We start from the raw sequence: 18,574 nt of genomic DNA on the forward strand, positions 1-18,574 counted from the left end.
CACAAAATTGCCCTAGAAAAATTTCACCACATAGAAATCACTTCATATACATTTATGATCTTTTTGTACGATCTTTTTTCAATCTTTAAGCAAGTTGACCTAAGACAAATAGTTTCTCAAAGAAAATTATTCAAAAATTACTCTAGAAGAGTGTACACATGAGTTTCTTCGCCTCTTTCCACTTGGAGGCTTTTCCCTACAGTTTGTATATATATCTTAAGCAGTTACTCATTTCCTAGGAAGTGACTCCAACTAACAGAGCAGTCCAACAACAGGGGTCATTCCCATCTCACTGGTGTCGTTCTGGACCAGCCTGATTCACAAACAAAGACGGGAGGCATAAAGCACTCCCAAGTCTTCTCCAAAAGCTAAAAATATAAGTCACAGCACTCCTCAGTAGACATTTCACCAGGACACAGGCAGGACAGAGCAGACACTTCAGTCACACTCTGAGTGGGCTACTAACTGAAAAGCTAATTCTGACACACTCCTACATCACCCTTCCTAAACCTGGAAAAAAGACACAGAAATATCATTAAAAACATGGAGGCCATTTGGATCGGTCCGCACTCTCAATACATCGCGTCTTGAGATAATACCAATGTGCACTTATGTTATTACTTAGCCTTTGCCATCTGTCTGGGATGGTTAAGAAAACCATTTCTGCAATGTTTTATGCCCGTTTTATCTATTCCCAGTTTGAAATGGGGGGCGAAATCCTACCAAATGTTCCAATTAAATTAGTTACAGTGATTCCAAAAGGTAACTGCATTTTCCAACAGACTGAGATCCAAACTTGTACAGTTACTTGGAATCAGAGTGGTACGGTTGTCTTAAAAGTCCTTTTGCTTGTAAGTGTACCATTTTAATAAATGACTTTTATCAACACCTCCGCTATGTTCAAAAGAGCCGACGGCTGGCCGACCGTTTACCTTCAGGAGGTCGATTTCCTTGATGCAGTCGGCACGGGCCTTGGCGTCCATCAAGTCAAATATCTGAAAACAGAATGTGGAGTTACCCAGTGGAACGATAATCTATGGCTCAAGCTACCAGGCTCATTTGTTACGATAGTTTACATATAATTACATACGCACTAAAGTGTTTTCTTCCCAATTAGCTTTCAGGAGCGGCAGAGATCTGTAGGGATTTGATTTGATGTTACCACTAGAGCTTACAGTTTGCCCTCCATAGGCGACCGGTATTAAAAGTGGGAAAAGAGAACAGCTAGATATTTCAAGTCTTAAGACCAAATGGGAAGAATAACAATTAATATACATTCGAAAAATTATTACATGCTAAATGAACTACCTTATTTAATTCTCATTTAATCCTCAGGGGGATATTAGCATTCCCATTTCGCAGATGAAGGAAAGTAAGTCTAGAAAGCCTAAGAAACCAAGGAAAGTTCACACAGCGACCTAACGGAGCAGCCAGAGTCCATTCCGGAAGTTACCCAGCTGCAGCCGAAGCTCTGAGCCACCAACCTGCACGATCTAAGCGCGTCCGACGCCTCATGCCCGCATACCGTCGGGCCTGCCACTCCTCGGGGGCAGAGGCAGGCCCTTGGGAGGCAGCGGGGACAGTGACACTACCCGCCTCGTTGTGGGGGTGACGCACAGACACACACACCACGACACACAAGCAGATGTGTCAATGGGAGCGGCACGTCCCTCATGGGGGTGGGGGGACAAGCAGGAAAAGTGCCCGAGAAGACCCTTTGGGGAACAACAAAGGAGAGAAAGGTTGAGAAACAGTGGTCTAATGTGAAAAACATAATAAATAATACAATCAAAGCGAGTTAATGCCTCTGGAAACAAAAGAAATCTCTCAATGTTCTAAGAGTAGAAAATCACGATAAATACAAAGCAACACCCTAAACATTAAAGTCTGAGTAAGTCAACACTGCAAGCTGATTGAAACCCTAGTTACCTAATCAAACACTTTTAATGACATTTATAGTCATTAACTTGATGGAGTCCTCCTGTGGCGAGAGCTGGGTGGCCCAGGAAAGGCAGGGGTGCACAGCCAGGAGGGGCAAGCGAGGCCTGGCAGCCAGGGAAGGAATCGCGGAAGGCGGAGCAGAGGGGCCCAAGGGCGCAGCCTCTGCTCTCCTGCAAGGCCGTGCTCTCCGTGCCTGACCCCGGAGGCCGCAGTGAGGACTGAGGCTCAGAGAGGTGGACAGACCCTTGTGGCCGGAACGCCGTCAGCCACAGAACCAGAACTGAATCTCGGTCGGTCTAGCCCAGGGTCGGTGCTTTCTCCACCGGCCCGGCTGCCGCAGAGTCTCACACACACAGCTAACCACTGAGCTCTACAACGCCCATGTGCACACAGGGGGGCAGGATCAGAAACCTGGGAAAGGAATCCCCACGTAGGGAGGGGTGACACTGAAGCGGAACCCCGACGGAATCACAGGCTCCGCCGCCAGAAGCACGCAGACAGCGCGGCACAGTCAGGGCCGGGAGAGGCAGTGTCTGCACGCTCGCCTTCGTGAGGTCCAAACGCACACGATTCTGCTGTTCCCTTACTTTAAAAAAGTTAATGAAGAAATATACAACACGGAAGCAAAAATGAACCCTTACACTCACTTCCTTAAGCAGTTTTGGCTTTCGCTCACTTCCTTCCGTTTCTTGTACAAACACACCTTTTACACAGTGAAAACAACAACAGTCTACACAACGCTGTGTGCTTCCTCACCCAACGTTACACAGCAGAACACTCTTCCTACTTCCACAGCCTGCAACTGTCTTTTTATGCTACTGTTCTAACGAAAACTTCAAACATCAAGTGTGTTTTTCAAGTTTGATATGAAACAGCTGAGCACTGCAGAGTGTAAAGATTTGGGAAAATACAGGCTCGCGTCCTAGTTAATAGCTTGCAAAGAGATGGAAGAACTGGCGGCCTGGAAGTCTCCCCCACCTAAGTACACAGACCAGAAATAGGGCTCTCTTTCCTCCATCTGCACTGATGCTCACCCCTCGCCACCCCGAACTTGCGACTGCTTGGATTTCAGAACGGACCAAAAAGGAAAGGAGAAGAGGAAAGAAGGGACAAGGAGAGGCAAGCCCCTGTCAGGAAGTTTACATGAAACATCAGTAGGAAACTGTTCCGCGGCCATCGAGCCCTCGGGTGTGCCAGTCAGGTGGATGAGGCCCTATGTGCGGTGTGATGGACGCAAACGGCAGGGCGAAGCCCGAACAGCCGCCCGCACCAAAGCAGGGACAGCGAGGGGGACTCGGGAGGAAGTGCTTCCACACCCAGCCCTCTCCGGTCAGCTGGGCTGCACTCTGCCCAGGAGTGACTAACACAATGTGGGGCCTGCTCGCGTCTGTGCTCTCTCCCTTCGCAAAACCGCGTGGACCTCCAGCTCGTGCTGAGATGCAGCAGAGACACAGGTGAGGAAGCACGCAGGCAGCCCGTCGGAGGCAGGTGCAGGCAGGTGCGCAGAGAACGCACACGCCTCAGGCGCTGCCCCAGCCAGGTGCGGGCGGGCCTCTGGGAGCTGCCCGGCGCCTTCGCCACAGGAATCCCAGATGCAGCGACATGGGAGGCACTTCACAGAGGGTTCTGACGGAGTAAGTCCAGTCGGCAGTTTGCTGCTGAAAGGAGTGAGCCGGACATTCAGCCGTTTCACAGAGACAAGCCACTCATTTCCCTAAATTCTCCAAATGATGCCAGGAAATGATGTCACTATAGAACACGTTAACCATAATAACAACTATTAATGTAAACACAGAATTGTGGGCTTGATGTTGGTTACAGGAAACACACACACGCCCAGACTGCCTACGCTTTAAAAAAATCAAAGTGGCAAGAGAAGTCACTGGTCTTGCCAAATCAGGGGCGGGATGCAGTTCCTGGGAATGAGGCATCCCCCGGGGCTCGAGGTGGCACCAGCACTGTGGGGAAGTACAAAATCCTAAACGTCCTGGACCTTAAAGCGGTTCCTGGAAACCTTCTTTTCCCAGCACACAGGGAAGAGATCATTCTGATCCTAGTGATTAAACTAAAAAGTCACAAGCCTGGAGACACGTACAGATCCAATCTCCTAGCAATCCAGTGTTCACGCTGGAGAAAATGTTCTAAACCAAAAGCCCACGGGACATGCGTGGGATGTGTGTGAGTTCTCGGAAGCCCTAACGAGACACAAAACACTCAGACAGAACGTGCCGCGTGGAAGGCACAACTCCCTGACTCAGCTTAAACTGCTTTAGAATTACAAGTAACTTTTCATCAGAAGTCGGTCCTCAAACACTGAGAGAAACAAGTACTGCTGGTACGTTCAAGGCAAAACTAAGTTCTCAACCCAAAACATGTATAAATACATTTAATTGGAACTTCAGAAGTATCTTATCTTTCTTTTTCTCTTAGCCAAGTCAAGACAAAATAAAAACTGAACTTCTAAATAATCCCCAGACATGGATTCAAAGCTGTCTCATTTCATGAGCAAGAAAAGGCAACACATACGGGAAAAAAAGAATCTGGATTTTGTAAAAATATTTTTCATAAAATATTTACAAGCTTGTCTTCAGAAGCCATCTTTCTCAGCTCTACCAAAGTTTTTTTGAGTTTTTAAATTTATTTTGTATTTGGGAAGAGTGGAGCTATTAGCAGTGTTTAGACAAGCACTGGCTGACAAGTCTTCTCTGAATCACTTAAAAGGTTTTCTTCTGTCCCCTGCAAATTCTGCCAAGACTGCCAACGGCCGCAGCCGGGAAGGACAGCACCGGACAGCTGTGAGAGGCACGGGGAGCATTCGAGTGACTCGGCAGAACATCCTTGAAAGGCAGGTGTCACTTTGTTAGAAGAAAAACACCTAAAACAAAGTGCAGAAAACCCTTAAAAATACACAAGAGAGTCCGACGAAGCTGGTGCATCTCGCTTTAAATAAATCTTACATAAAGGGAAGTTGTAACCAAATGCCTCCCGGGCCACCCAAGGAGCCAGCGGGACAGCCCGTCCCAGAGGAGTCCTGCGTGGGCCCTAAGCCACCCCCTCTGACCTCAGCCCCGGGTAGCACCTCTTCTGCCCCCACATTCCTGCCCCTGGTGCTGTCACCTTGCACCCACCTGCTCTCTCCACCGCTCGGGGGCCAGAAGGTCACTTCTGTCGGCCTGGCTCCCTCGGCACGCCCCCATGCCTGAACCACGCACTAGCCGCCAGGCCCCGGCAGTGGTGGTCTGGAAGTAGGCACCGTTCGCCTCACTCAGGACTCCACAGGCACAGAAAACCCTCGTGTGCAAGGATGCCCTCTGACCCCACTAGCCAGTGCAGCGCCCCAACTGCCACCCGGCAGGGACCCCTGCTTCGGGGGGTCCTCCACGCTGCAAAGCCTCTCAGAAGGACCGCAGGACATCCCTCTGTGGTTCAGATTTGCGAGAGCTTGAAGCCCAGCAAAGCCCTGTCAGGCCTTGTACAGAATCAGAAGCCACCTGCCCAGGGACGGTGGGAGCTATGAGTGAGAATGTGGGTGCAGGAGACGCAAATGATCCAAAATTATCACCGTGAGGAATGAATGCCCCAGAAGTGCTGGGACAACAAGAAGCCACCGGAGGGAACAGAAAGGGGAGCCCAAAGCAGTGGGGGAAGCGACAAGCATCGTCACCGGGCAGAGGAGAGGTGACAGCTTTGTGTAGCTGCGGGCATTGAGGCGGCTGAGACGTGGCAGGCAGGGAAGGTGGGCTGATGTGGGAGGAACGGGCCACCGGTGGGAAAGTCTCCAAGGAGACACAAGAGAAGGGTGTCACCCAGGGTGCAGGCAGGTGAGGACGGTGTTAGGGCAGCTATGCCATTGAGAAACACATCAGGGAGTGGAGGGGACACTTTCTGCTGGGCACGGGTGCATGCGGGCTGTGGCTGAGGCTTGGTCATTTTTAGCTTCCACTGGGGACATCATAATCAGTCTTGAAAAAAGGAAACTCAGGTTTCACAGGTGCCTGCCGAGGAGAGAGAGCAGGTCACCAAGCTCAGCGGGGCGTCCACGGGGCATGAGGGCCGCAGCACCTCATCTGGGAGAGGTGGGCCCAACGGGGGGAGGCCGACGGCACTGGGAGCAGAAAGACTAGTGCTCTAGACGAGAGGGCAAGAAAAATCAGACTGCCAGACCCTGAGGGCCAGCGAGCCACCACGGGGGCGGGGTTGGGGTGGGGCTGGGGGCGGGGCAGGGAGCAGTAAGAGCAGCTGGGAAAACCAGTGTCAGGCCTGGAGCACAGCTGATTCCAGATTGACACAGACGCAGCACGGAGATTCCAGGTGGGACAGCAGGCTTCCCCGCAGGTCTACTTCAGTTTCTTTGCTTCATGGCCAGTGTGCCCTCCACGTTCTTCTCCTGCCTCACCCTGACCTCCACGGTCCCTCATTAACACAGGCAGGCCCTTCAGGGCGTCTCCTCGGCCATCAAGATGCCCAGAGCCGCGCAGCTCCAGCTGCACGTCCCGAGAGGGGTGAGCTGACACCCCAGTCGGCCTCGGAGAACCCAGCGCTACGAACGTTGTTCGGGCATCACTGCGGTCTCCACCGAGCAGGGGGGACAAAACCACCACGTCTGAGAGCCTAGAGGCAGCAGTGAGGCTGAAACATAGTTTCCGCTGTGCACCACCCCCAAGCTAGCCTGCACGTACAAGGCACACTGTTATTCCCTCCCAGAACTCCCAGCGTAAGACGGTCACGACCCAGTCAGTCAGGACAGACTTCTCTGTTGATTATTGATCATGCACGCGGTGGGAGGTTACAATGACGTATAAAATTGAAACCGCCTTACCTGCACTTTTTTTAAAGCCACGGGCACTCCATCCAAGAGACAGGCTGCTCTATAAACTTCACTAAATTGCCCGCGACCGATTTTCTTTTCTATTCGGAAGTTGGCTAAGGTGTTATAGCCCATGTCCGGTCGTAAGGCCTTCTGCAATTAAAAAAGTCAGAAAAGTTTTCAGTCACATGGCGTACACAACCAGTGATGGTTTTCATGTCAGCAGGTGAGCCCTGTGGTGTGTGACGCAATAGTCCCGACCCCGACCCGACCAGGCCCTGTCCCCACCCTGCAGACACGGCCGTGGCCACACCAAAGGTCCTGATGAAGAGGAAAAGTAACCGGCAAGCCAAATGTGGACACATACACATGTTATGTCGTATAGAAAGGGCTGGAAAGAAAAAGCCAATCGAGGAAGAAGGACAGGAACAGGCGGGGAAGAGGGGCTCTGACATTTTAGACAGGAACTCGTAAGCGGCCTCTCACTCACAGAACATAAACGTGCCCTGTGTGATCTGGTACTTCTTTGATGGTCCTTTTCCTTCTCTAAGAATCTCTGAGCTGAAATGCAATCAATTAATACGTACACTCAGCCCAACCTGCCAAGCCACACACAACAGGCTGGAGCTTCAGGACGGCCCTGCGGCTCGCACGAAGGGCCCTTCCGGAGGCGGGGCGGGGCTCCCCACCACAGCGGCACTTTTCGAGAGAGAGACTTCATGTTTCCAGAGCAGGTGCGGGCCTGCAGCCAAACTGAGAGGCAGGTACAGAGATCTCCCAGGTACCCCTGGGCTCCGCCCACACACACAGCCCCCCGTTACCAGCGTCCCCCACCAGACGGTATGTTTGCTGCAGCTCAGCGCCTGCACTGACACGTCACCATCACGCAGGGTACACGGCTGACCTCATGGTTTGCTGCTGGTGCTGCACATTTATGGCTTTGGACAAAGGCATGGGGACATGTGTCCACTGTAGTAGAGCCACAGAACACCCTCACTGCCTAAAAACCCTCTGTGCCCACCGAGTCAGCCCTCCCTCCCTGTCAGCCCCTGGTAGCCGCTGTCTCCCTATAATTTTCTAAGAAATATTTGTATTTTTAAAGAGTCTCCAACGTCTAAAGAAATCGAACTCCTTCCTCTTCTGTATCCACACAGACCATGCTTTCTCCAGGTGACAGCATGTCACCCATCTCGACGGTGGGATACAGCTTCATCATCAGGAACACTATCCCACAGTCCCTACACTTGCAGTGTGACTGGGAATTCCATCTTCTGTCGGCATAATAACTGACAAGTATTAGCGTGAACCGCTAAGGCAGTGTGACAGCCACATGCTGAGAGCAGAGGCTCACTAATGTGCTTTGGCATGCGGGCTTGTAATCACACATTTACATATGCAATGACCTACATTTGCATGTCAGATCACACACGGTCTGGGTTTATTAAGACCGGGCACCTCCCTGTGCTTGGCGGCCGGCATGGCGAGAGAGGGCCAGAGGGCGGTGTTTTTGGCAATGGAGGGAGGAACTGCCACCGAGGATTAGGCTGATGCGGCCCGAGCATTAGACACTTCATTAGACGTAATCTGTTTAACAGTGGGCAGTGAGTGTAGACTTCACAGCCCATTTGCAGCACCTGCCCCCCCACGGCCTCTCTTCAGAGGGCAGTGTGGCTGAGTGACAGCCCGTCTCATCTGCTCCCGTGTCCTGTCACCCAGGGTGGACAGGCAGCACTGACACGAGAAGGATCCTAGCTGCATGTCTCCAACTGGCCCTGGTCTCCTTGCTGTGCGGCAGTCTCTAGAAAAGCTAGGGCGTGCAGGACGGGCCCCTTGGGGACACCGTCAGACAGGTGGGCAGAGCGTTCGCTCCTGGAACGACCCTATCGGGCTGCACGCAGGGCCGCCCGCACGCCCATGGGCTCTGTCCCACTGCGGGCAGCGCTGTGTTAGGTGCTTCAAACAGAAAGACGGTGCCATCAGGTGAGTGCCCACCCAGGGGGAGAACTATTTTTAGAAAGAGCCATACTCTCTTCTTTGAATGATGTCCAACCCCTTATATATTTTTAGTTTCGCAGTGGAGTTATACTGGGAATAAAATACTCAGCAAAATGATGCAATTCAAGTCCGAGTGAACTATAAACCCAATAAGGCCATGAAATTGCCTTTTCCCTCTTCTCGATTTGGTGCTCAAACCGGGTCTCAGTGACCTGCAGCCCCTCAGCGGCCAGGCGTTGTTCGAGCTGCACAGAGTGCCTTTTAAATTTTATGAGTCACCTAAAGGATCCTCAACTTTAAAAAGTAAAACCTACTACCCTGTTTCGTACACAATAAAGACAACGACGTCTTCCCAACGACGGGGGGGCTTCTGAGTCACTTACGCACCTGGCCTGGGGCTTCGCCCACCAGCCACACCTTTTGTTTCCCAAGTGCACTGCGCTGTGGCCTCCCCGTGCACTACCCCTCGCCCTGCGCCACAGCCTCGCCCTGCGCCGTCCAAGGCATTGCAGACCTTCTGAGCAGCTGGGCTCTTCATGCCTGGCGAGCCTCCACTCGCCTTTGAGAGTCACTGCTGGCCTGGCTAAGGAATCGTCTTCAGCTCACTGGGGCAGCTCTCCCAGCTCCGGCTCTGCATCCACAGCAATCGACAGCCGCCACTCAGCTCTCCACACAGCTGTACAGACTCAGGGACCAGGCCAGGCTCTGGGTCTCACTGGTCTTCTTAATCGCTTGTGTTCACGTATTATGCCCCCCTCCACCGAGTCTCTCAGAGGCAGAAACGGAGTTTTGTCTTTGCACCCAGCTGCCTGGGGGCCGACAGCCTGCCACGGAGAGGACAAAGCACACGCTCGCTACGCGACAAACGGAAGCCCTCACGCTCGTGACAGGCCTGCAGTGTGCCCTGCAGACCGTGACTGCTGACGCTCCACGTGGAGTCTGGGGAGAAGCGGGCAGAGGGGTGGAGAGAGAGTCAGACCTGCAGAGAAAGGCCACTGCCTCTGCCTCCAGCAGCTGCGCCACAGGCGAAACAGAACTCCCTTTAAAGCCCAGTAGCCACAGACACTGCACTAACACCCCCGTCCCCGCTGGCGCGACACTAGACGCACGGAGCACACGCTTCCGGCCGGTCTGGCTCCGTGAAGCCTGCCTGAGGCCGGGCTCCGCAGAAGATCCGCTGGGTCCCCATGATGCCCAGTAGGAAAGGCACAGGCTTGGGAATCGAAGCCCAGTTCTGACGCCCAGTCCCTTCCTGGGCTGCGCAAGCTCCCCAACCCTGTCTCCTGCTTCTGCAGGACTGGGGATGCCTCCCCGAGGACTCGAGTCTGAGTGAGGTAAGGGGTGTGAGGCAGCGAGGACAGAGCAAGCTTGGACATGTGCAGCACCCTATCGACTGCCTTCCGCCTGCCCACCGACTCACTCTCCCAGCGGGGCTCTCGTGTGTGTGCGGACTGGGGGGGTGTCCTCGAGTGTTCAAGGTGAGGATGCTTTAGTCTCGGCCTCAACTTTCTTGTCCGGTGCCTCTGAGCCACACCGGAGATTTCCTCTATCCGTGGCTGCATTTCCCCTGGGCCGATGGCTCTGCCTGTGACTGGGTCCCCTTGGGTGGCAATGCAGCGCCTCTAGCTACAGTTATTCTGCCCAAAGTCCTGTTACTAATTATCGGGGAGGGGGGAGCACTGACCAGAAAACCAGGCTGAGTGGCAGCTGGGGTGTCTGCTTGGGACATGCTGAGAGCTGGAGGCCACAGGCAAACGAGAGGACGTCGGTCCAACACCCAGCAACCCCGGGAGTTTGAGAGCACTGGCTCCCGGGGACACTGGCTGGGGCAGCACGCAGTGTCTCAGACGGCGGCTAAACGGGGACTGCACAGCCCACGGTGCCATTTCAACACGGTCGCCTCGGGGGAGTCTCAGGCGTGACGGGTCAGCTCGGATGCCACAGCCCGAGGGCCGGTTCTCACATGGCTGTTTCGTAACGGCTGACGGGGGACGCCCACAACTCTTAGGTCAAAGGCGTCATCAAGTCTGGTTTTGGAAGCATTTATATTCCATTTTGGTGGTAAGTTATTGTGTTTAGTCTCTTGAGAGGTCTGAATCTATATACTACCAGGTTATATTACAAAAGTATCCTGAAATCTCAGAAGCAAACTAAATATTGAAAACCACACAGGACATAATAGCATAATCAATTAAAAAAAAGAAAAGAAAAGAAAATCACACAGGACAACTGGGACATCGACCCCCAGAGTGGACGATGCTCTATATCACAACCTGAGCGTCCTGGGTTCTTCCCGGCGAAGCCCCCGGAGCTCTGAGCGTGCTCTCTTCACACAGCCTGCGGTCGTGCTATGGGCCAGGGACGGACCTCTGTCACCGGCGGTCGGTGCGCACCGCGTCCTGCACACGAACACTTGTCTCTTTAAAATAGACTCATTCTGCCGTGCCGCAGACTCCGTAAACGACAGCTCGCTGGACGAAATTAATTAATCTGCTCTAAACCTGAATCCAAGGACACTTACTAAGCAATAGGATAACTCGGGACAACATCAAGATGATGCTCTCTCTGGGGAAATTAAAAAGTCGCATCGAGGACTCAGCAGACTCCCCAGAGAGGAAATTATGTCCTGGGAATTCCTAGAGGCATTGTTATCGATGGTCCAGTACACAAGCCCCTGTTAATTGTAATGTTCCATCATTAACAAGGTTTTCATCGTTACTGCGACCCTCCCTCACTAAGGACTTTCATATCACCAATTATGCAAATTAACACATTACTTTACATTTTACATTAATGTTTTTGAATCTCTCCAAAAGTTAAAAGTAACAGAGTTTCAGCAAATCCTTTGATTTTATTTGTCAAGAACGCTCATTCTATGATCTTAAAAAAGATACGACTCCTCTGCAGACTACACAGATGAGAGTATGCTTCTGACAGCACCCAACACACTCTGCCACATACTATTCTTCAAAAACCTCGCTGGAAGCCAGAAAGAAAACAACACGCAGAAAAACGCCACACGTGTTAACAGAGTCTCATTACTCACGCCTCTTCCCACATGGAAATCGTCTCCCGAAAATTTCTTGGAATATCTCAGAAGTAGCCTATTCCTAAAGATACTAAGTGTTGGAGAGCTACGCCAGTTTGAGTAGCGTGCCGTTAATCGTGATGATTTTTAACGAGCAAAAGAGGAAACCCACTACAGCATAAGAAGAATGAGTGACCGACTATAACCAATTACCTAAACATTTATAAGTCCCTGGTATTTGTAAAATTTAATCATCATTAGTCATACCACTCAGCATAACAATTACTACATCCAGATTATGTCACCAGAAATACCGATTCTCTTTCCCAGTTGACCGTGAGCTGCTAATTAATGGCAGACACGTCCCTCCCACAAGCACCCCCAGCTCCACAAGGTGCATCAGATATGGCGAGAGAAGCCTCTTCCTGAGAACACAGAGAGAGACAGGGAAACAGAGGCAAAGGTTCTCTACAGTGGATTCACTGATTCCACAAGTACTAATTGGGGGGGGGCGTTAAACCAACACCTCACATAAAAATGGACAATAAGTGAATACACCATAGCGTCCACTGCTGTTCTGTGTATTTAAGGACTCTGCAGGGAAGTGGACGGAGGGTTATTTTCGGGGACACTGAAGGGTGACCCGGCTGAGCAGGAGACAGTTACTGAGACTGAAGGACCAGGAGGAAGAGGAAGGAAAGGAGGAGGAAGAGCTGGAGAGAATATCTTGGAGGGAAGTATGGCTCAGTGTGGTAGAGGACCAGCACAGGGAGGCCGGCTGGAGGACGGGGACCAGGGGTCAGTGGTGGGGGGCCAGGATCACATGAGCTGTGATCTCATACACACACGCACACGCACACACACACACACACCAGCGCCCGGGCCACGCTCCCACGGAGCTGGCAGGGATGAATGGAGCAGGAGTGGACATGGGGCTGGACCAGGCACCAGATGTGGCCTGAGCGTGGCGGTGCCTGGAGGCGGGCGGAGTGCAGAGCAGGAGACAGCAAGCCCAGCTACAGGGTTTGGCTAGACGGGCAGCGCGGCCCCTCGCTGGGAGACAAGGCCACGGGACAGGCGGCTCCAGGGAGAAAGGAAGGCTGCAGCAGGGGTGGGGACGGCAGCCAGCGGCGGGTGGGAAGCGGAGGCCACAACCCTGCGGGCAGGCAACCTCAGCTGCCATCGTCCTCTGAAGGGTGCCGACTCTGCGTCCAGCAGCCACTAAAAGCTCCAGGTCAGCTCCGGGGGTGAAGACGCTGTTCTCCTCCTGTGTCGGAGAGGAAGGCGAGGCCTGTGGGCCTTCAACCAGGCGCCCCACCCACGGGTGCGCGTGGGGCCACACGCACTGGCTGTCTGACCTTGTCTGAGCTTGGCGCTCAGGCTCGGAGCGTCCCCCTGTGAAGCTGCCTCGGAACTGATCCGGGGACTCAGCGCTGGGGGCACTGGGGTTGGACAGGGGCGGGGCAGGGTGGGAGAAGGCATCATTGGGGTGCATCTCAGGGAGGGCATGGGGCCCAGGGGGACGAAGGACAAACGCGTCTCTCCAGGAACTCTGCAGTGCAGGCAGCAGAAGAGCAGGTCCTCAGTGGGACAGAAGGGCCTTCGTTTCACCCTGGAGCCACCTGTCCCATGGCCATGTTTCCCAGCGAGGGGCTGTGCTGACTGTCCAGCCAAACCCTGTGCAGGCCAAACCCTGTAGCTGGGCTTGCTGTCTCCTTGCTGCCAAGCTGACTTTGGTTTGCGGTTGCCCTGGGGATGGAAGCAGTAAAGGCGCCATCTTTCACTGTGGGCGGGCTCCGTGGAGGGAGTGGAGAGGGGCAGGGGATGGAGAGGACTGGCCTGTGACATTACTGTGGTTCATTCATGTGATGAGAGACAAGGCCAGATTCAGGGAGCTGGACACCCACGGGGGGCGGGGGGCCTGGGAAGTCCTTTTCTGATCGCTTCAGTACTTAGAGCGAAACAGGAAGCGGTGAGAGTTGGGATGGGGGAGAAAGTGCTGGGGTTCAGGAGAAAAAGATGTGAGCAGGCGCAGGGCAGGGGAAGGCGGGGCCTGGCAGGGCCGCTGGGCAGCATGCAGGGTGAGTCAACGGTCATGGTCGTGAATTAAACCCGAGCAAGGGCCTTCCATCCCCAAAACAGCTGCTGCTCATTCACGGAAGTGAACTGTTTAAAGGAGAGTGTCACATCTAAGTTCCTGTGAAGACTCCCGAAACCAGAAGCCTGCACCAATGCTATGTGGCAAGCGCTGGGCAAAATCAGCTTATCAACAGAAACGAGCTGAAGGGTGAGCCTCACTTCCTAAAGAAGTTCTGCAAGAGAAGCTAACTCGGGGGAAGGTCACTGCATTGTCACGTCCAGAGCCTTCCCCCTCAACACAGGCCCCTGGGGTCACCTCCGTCGCCCCTCCAGGCTCCCTCCCCAGGATGTGGGACCTGGAGAGCTGGCTGTCACTGGGGCTGCTGTGAAGCCAAAAGAAGGGGCCACCCGCCAGTCTCCCGGGCTGGACGACTCTGAGACAACGGGCCCCAGCACCTTCCCGGGGGGACGGGCGGGAGTGGCCATGTTTCTGCCCGTGGGTCTGGCTGCCTCCCTCTGTCTCAGGCAGCCACAGCGTCACCTTCAAATCCACAAATAATAATTGCAGCCCAAGCCTGGTCATTACTCCTCCCTCTGATCACTCCCAGGAAGTCTCAGAACTGCGCCGGTTACAATCCTCTTACATTTCTCTTCACGTTACAAAGAGTGAATACGCCACGGCCCCCGTCATTCGGTGACTGTAAATCAGAACGCCACGTGGTGTTACCGGGAAACCCCCACTGCTCAGAATGAGTCTCAGTAGAAAGTAAATATTTTTACTATTTCTCTGTCACCATCTTTGTACAGTCTGTATTTTAAAAAAATCAAACTAAATCCATTATCCCGCAAACAAGGGTGCTAAAACAATGAGAATAGTCAGGAGGAACATTCGGAATGTCCTGGCACCTTCTAGGCTTCAGCGGAAGGGTTCAAAGGAAAGAATGGGGGCGGGGTGGGAGGAAAGGAAAGGAGGGGAAGCAGGAAAGAGAAGCCAATGGGGAAATTATCCCTCAGCTCAAGAAGTGACAGTAAGGCAAAAATAACAATGATGAGGGTGCGTCATCTCTCAGTCTCACGCTCTAAAACTTCAATGCCTGCTGCGCTAGAAATGGACAGCGTCTGGTGCATCTCGGGGGTGGAGTACTCGTCCCAGAACAAGGGAGAGAAGGACGTGTCGAGCGTGTGCGTCACTCGTCACGGTGACGGAACGCTGGTCTATGGCATGCAGGCCGTGACATCCTTGGTTCTCAGTGGACGTCCACGCCGATGCTACCGTCACAGTGAGACCCGAGTCACTGGCTGGCCACACGTGGCCATACCACGCCGTGATCAGGCCAGGGGTGTGGAACAAAACAAAGGAAGGCTGTCCCCCGCACAGGGCTGCCCCCTGAGCCTGTTAAAATAATGCTACTGAGAGCAGCCACACTTGTCAGAGACCTCGTAAGCACAAGGGCCTCTGTGCCCCGCCAGGCCACCTCTCCCTCACTGCCTCACACCGTCAGTCTGGAGACCAGGGGAAGCTGCCCCCCGCCCCCAATGGCCAGCACAGGTCCACCGCACAGGAGCAGCAGCGGGGGCACGAGGAGGGGCGGTGTGAAAAGGGAGGCGAGGCAGGCGGAGCATCCTGGACGTCCGCTGTGTGGCAGCCAGCGTCTCCGGAAACAATCACTCTCCCTCTTGCCCCCCGCCGCTGCCCGACCTCCCCTGCTGGTGAGCCGGCAGGAGGCAAACATGAAAGTGCCCGGCTTCTTCCCTTGGCAACTGAGGACTGTTCAAAACTGGGAATTTCAAAATTACACCAGGAGCGACCTCGTGTTTAGAGGTGTTTCTTTTGCTGTCTTTGCTGGGAGCGATGTAACAGGAAATGATAGAGTTTGTGTTGTGTGTAAAACGGGCACTGAGCCACGCTTACATCTAATAGACGCTGCGTCCTACATCTCGGTAACTTATGACCATAACACGAGGGAGAGCTGGAGAGAGAGAGCGAGAGCGAGAGCGAGAGCGAGAGCGAGAGAGAGAGAGAGAGAGAGAGAGAGGAGACTTAAGAACTCGAACAAGCATCCTGACATTGAATGCTGGCCTCACTCTGAGCTGCAGGGTCTCGTCTCTGGGAGCAGAGAATCAGGCGGGGACCACAGGAAGCAGGGCAGGACCCAGTCGGGTGTGGAGCAAGCTGCACCCTGCTTGTCTGCCCGGGTCCCAGCTGGCTCAGGGACATTTTTGGATGGCGCCCTGCTCCCCGTGAGGACGGCACTCCACAGGGCCTGCACCTGGGTGGACAGGGCTCTTTTCCACCCAGCAGGGCAGGTGAGGGACAGGTCCCCACAAAAGGATGCCGTGGTGCCGGAAATACCAGGAGAGACACACGAAGCATGCATCCTCAGGTTTCCAAGAAAAGATATTACATTTGGGAACTGGGGGACCTTCACGGAGAGGAGGCATTTTGGATGGTGCCGTCCTTTGAGGGATGGGCAGGGTTTCTGAAACTGGAGAAGGCGGGGGTGGGGCTGGTGCGTGAGTAGCAAGGTCACAGAGGCCATTCACAGAGCTACGGCAATTGTTAGTGGGCGGCATTTCCAGAACCACACTTTACAGACATGGGTCTGGGAGAAGCCAGTAGATGTCCTACAAGCAAAGAAGAGAAGGTCCCGTGGTCAGGACAGGGAGGGGGACGCTGCATGCGACTGGCAGGGGTTTCTCCCACGGCTCCTAAACCTTTGTGACTACACAGCTCGTTAGAAAGACCTACCAATCCTTCACACGATTTCGGAAAGCCCCTCTAAGCAACACCGAGACAGGCCGAGCAACTCAGACCTCGTGGAAGACCCCCACCGCAAGGTGCTGCCGCACAAGGGGTCCATTTCCAACCTCACCGAACACAGGCGCAGCTGGAGGGCAGGCACCCACGTAATGAATTTCAAGAGCGTGTGTACGTTTTTTACTAAAACATTCTTACCTCATTTTGTGTTACAGAAAACCAAGCAACTGCCTAACAGGAAAAGCCCTGCACTCATCAGAGAGCAAGAGAAGTGGCACTGATGGAGGGCATTGGGGACAACGCAGGGTCACCGGCCAAAGCCAGGACGGGCACAAATTCCAGGGGCGCACCCACAGCCTGGGCCCAGCCCCCTCTTCAGGTTCCTCTCCCTAAGCCTAATGTTAACCCTCAAAATCTTTCCAGGTCATGTCATTAAAGTTAAATGCTAAAGCTGCAACTTTTTTTTCACTGTTGTACATGAGAACAAAGCATTCTAAAACACTATCTGAAAATATAAACCACTCCCACTAGAACTCGGACACTCGTGATGAGCACACGGGCACGGTGTTTCCTAGCGGAGCAGCAAAGTCCCAGGGTAAACACGGAGACGTGCACTCCCGCCGGCCCCCGCAAGAACACATCACCTGTGGTTGGAACTGAGGAGCAGGCGCCCCTGGCATGCCTTGTGATTGTTCATCCATCGTCCGAAGCAACAGGAACTTCACAGATCTGCAAAAATGCAAAGTTGAAATTAAGTAGTGACATCATCACCAGTTCACGTTGCTCATCATCAAATATCAGAGAATTACCTAACACTTCAAAGAGAACCCATTAGGATGGCCGCACTCCCCTGTCTGCCGTTTGCAGACCCTAAGCTCCGTCCAGCTAACCCCAGCCCCCACTGCCTCGCCACGCCCAGCCTCCAGAGCAACACTCCTGCTCAGCAAATCCTGGTGGGCGAAAGGAACTTCTCTGCTGAGTCTGTCCTGAGACACCATGAGGCTTCCCTTCCCTGCCCACAATGCAGGGAACACCCCCAGCCAGCTTCCCGCAAACAGGGTCTGACACACCCAGCATGCACCTGGGCGTCCCAGGCCGCAGACGGTGGGGCTGTGGCTCGGAGCGTGCAAGCCGGATGCTCACCGGGATGGCCAGGGTTAGACTTAACGGGCCAGGCCTCACAGGAGGGCATTTACGCTTCTACGCATACACTGCTTGCAATTATAACATCCACTCCATTCGTTTCCCAAACACAGGCTAAAGGCCAGCTGAGTGGCAGGCCCCGCACAGGACGCAAAAACCGAGCTGCAAACAGGACATAGCCCCAGCCCTCCACGCTGCCTCCACACTGACCCCAGATGAGTCTGAGCCCCTCACAGCTGACACCTGGAGGGTCAACACTGGCTCCCACTTCAATGGGATTAACTGCCGGTGAAACAAAATCACACAGTCACTTCATTATGCTCCTTCCGAAGTGACAAAGACATGCTGGACATGGGTCCTCTGTGTCACACATATTTTCTTCCGCCCCGTGTCCCTCTAAAACCTTCCCAGTGGTGGCTTCCAGTAACTGAGGATGAGCAGTTCATCACTTTAATGTGGTCCGATCAATCCGCCTCCCCCAGAGGAATGCTTCTGTCTGTCCCTGAAGAACCCTTTCCCTGCTCCCAGTTCCACGGTCTTCTCCCCTACGCTTCTCTGCGTGACCTTCCGTGCTCAGGTCTGAAGCCCACCCAGCACGAAGCGGTGTGCACGGCAGAGGGAGGCCTGCGGGAGCACTCCAGTGTGCCCACGTCCATCTCGCACACGGGAAGATGCCCTCGGAGGTCAAGACACAAGACTCGCTTCCCGCGTCGTCGAGGGCACTCGTTACTACTGCGTGACAGCTGAAGAACACACGGGCCAGTCCAGCGTGGCTGCGCGCCGAGGCCCCGGGGCTGCACAGCAGCGTCCTGTGGTTTCGCAG

At 53.8% G+C, this 18,574-nt stretch overlaps 1 protein-coding gene across 3 annotated transcripts in view; it reads right to left on the reverse strand.

Moving 5' to 3' along the window:
* Positions 1-18,574, reverse strand: part of NEK7 (NIMA related kinase 7) — a 76,871-nt gene that overhangs the window by 29,765 nt on the left and 28,532 nt on the right. For all 3 annotated transcript variants that reach the window (XM_053912506.1, XM_053912507.1, XM_053912508.2), the window contains exons 2-4: positions 17,253-17,337; positions 6,761-6,901; positions 933-995 (exon numbers count right to left, since the gene is read on the reverse strand). In XM_053912506.1, the coding sequence (XP_053768481.1) occupies positions 933-995; positions 6,761-6,901; positions 17,253-17,309 (261 nt within the window). In that variant the 5' untranslated portion in view covers positions 17,310-17,337. The remainder of the gene's footprint in view (positions 1-932; positions 996-6,760; positions 6,902-17,252; positions 17,338-18,574) is intronic.

Source organism: Desmodus rotundus, chromosome 10, assembly GCF_022682495.2.
Source record: "Desmodus rotundus isolate HL8 chromosome 10, HLdesRot8A.1, whole genome shotgun sequence".
NCBI classification, from domain to species: Eukaryota; Metazoa; Chordata; class Mammalia; order Chiroptera; family Phyllostomidae; genus Desmodus; species Desmodus rotundus.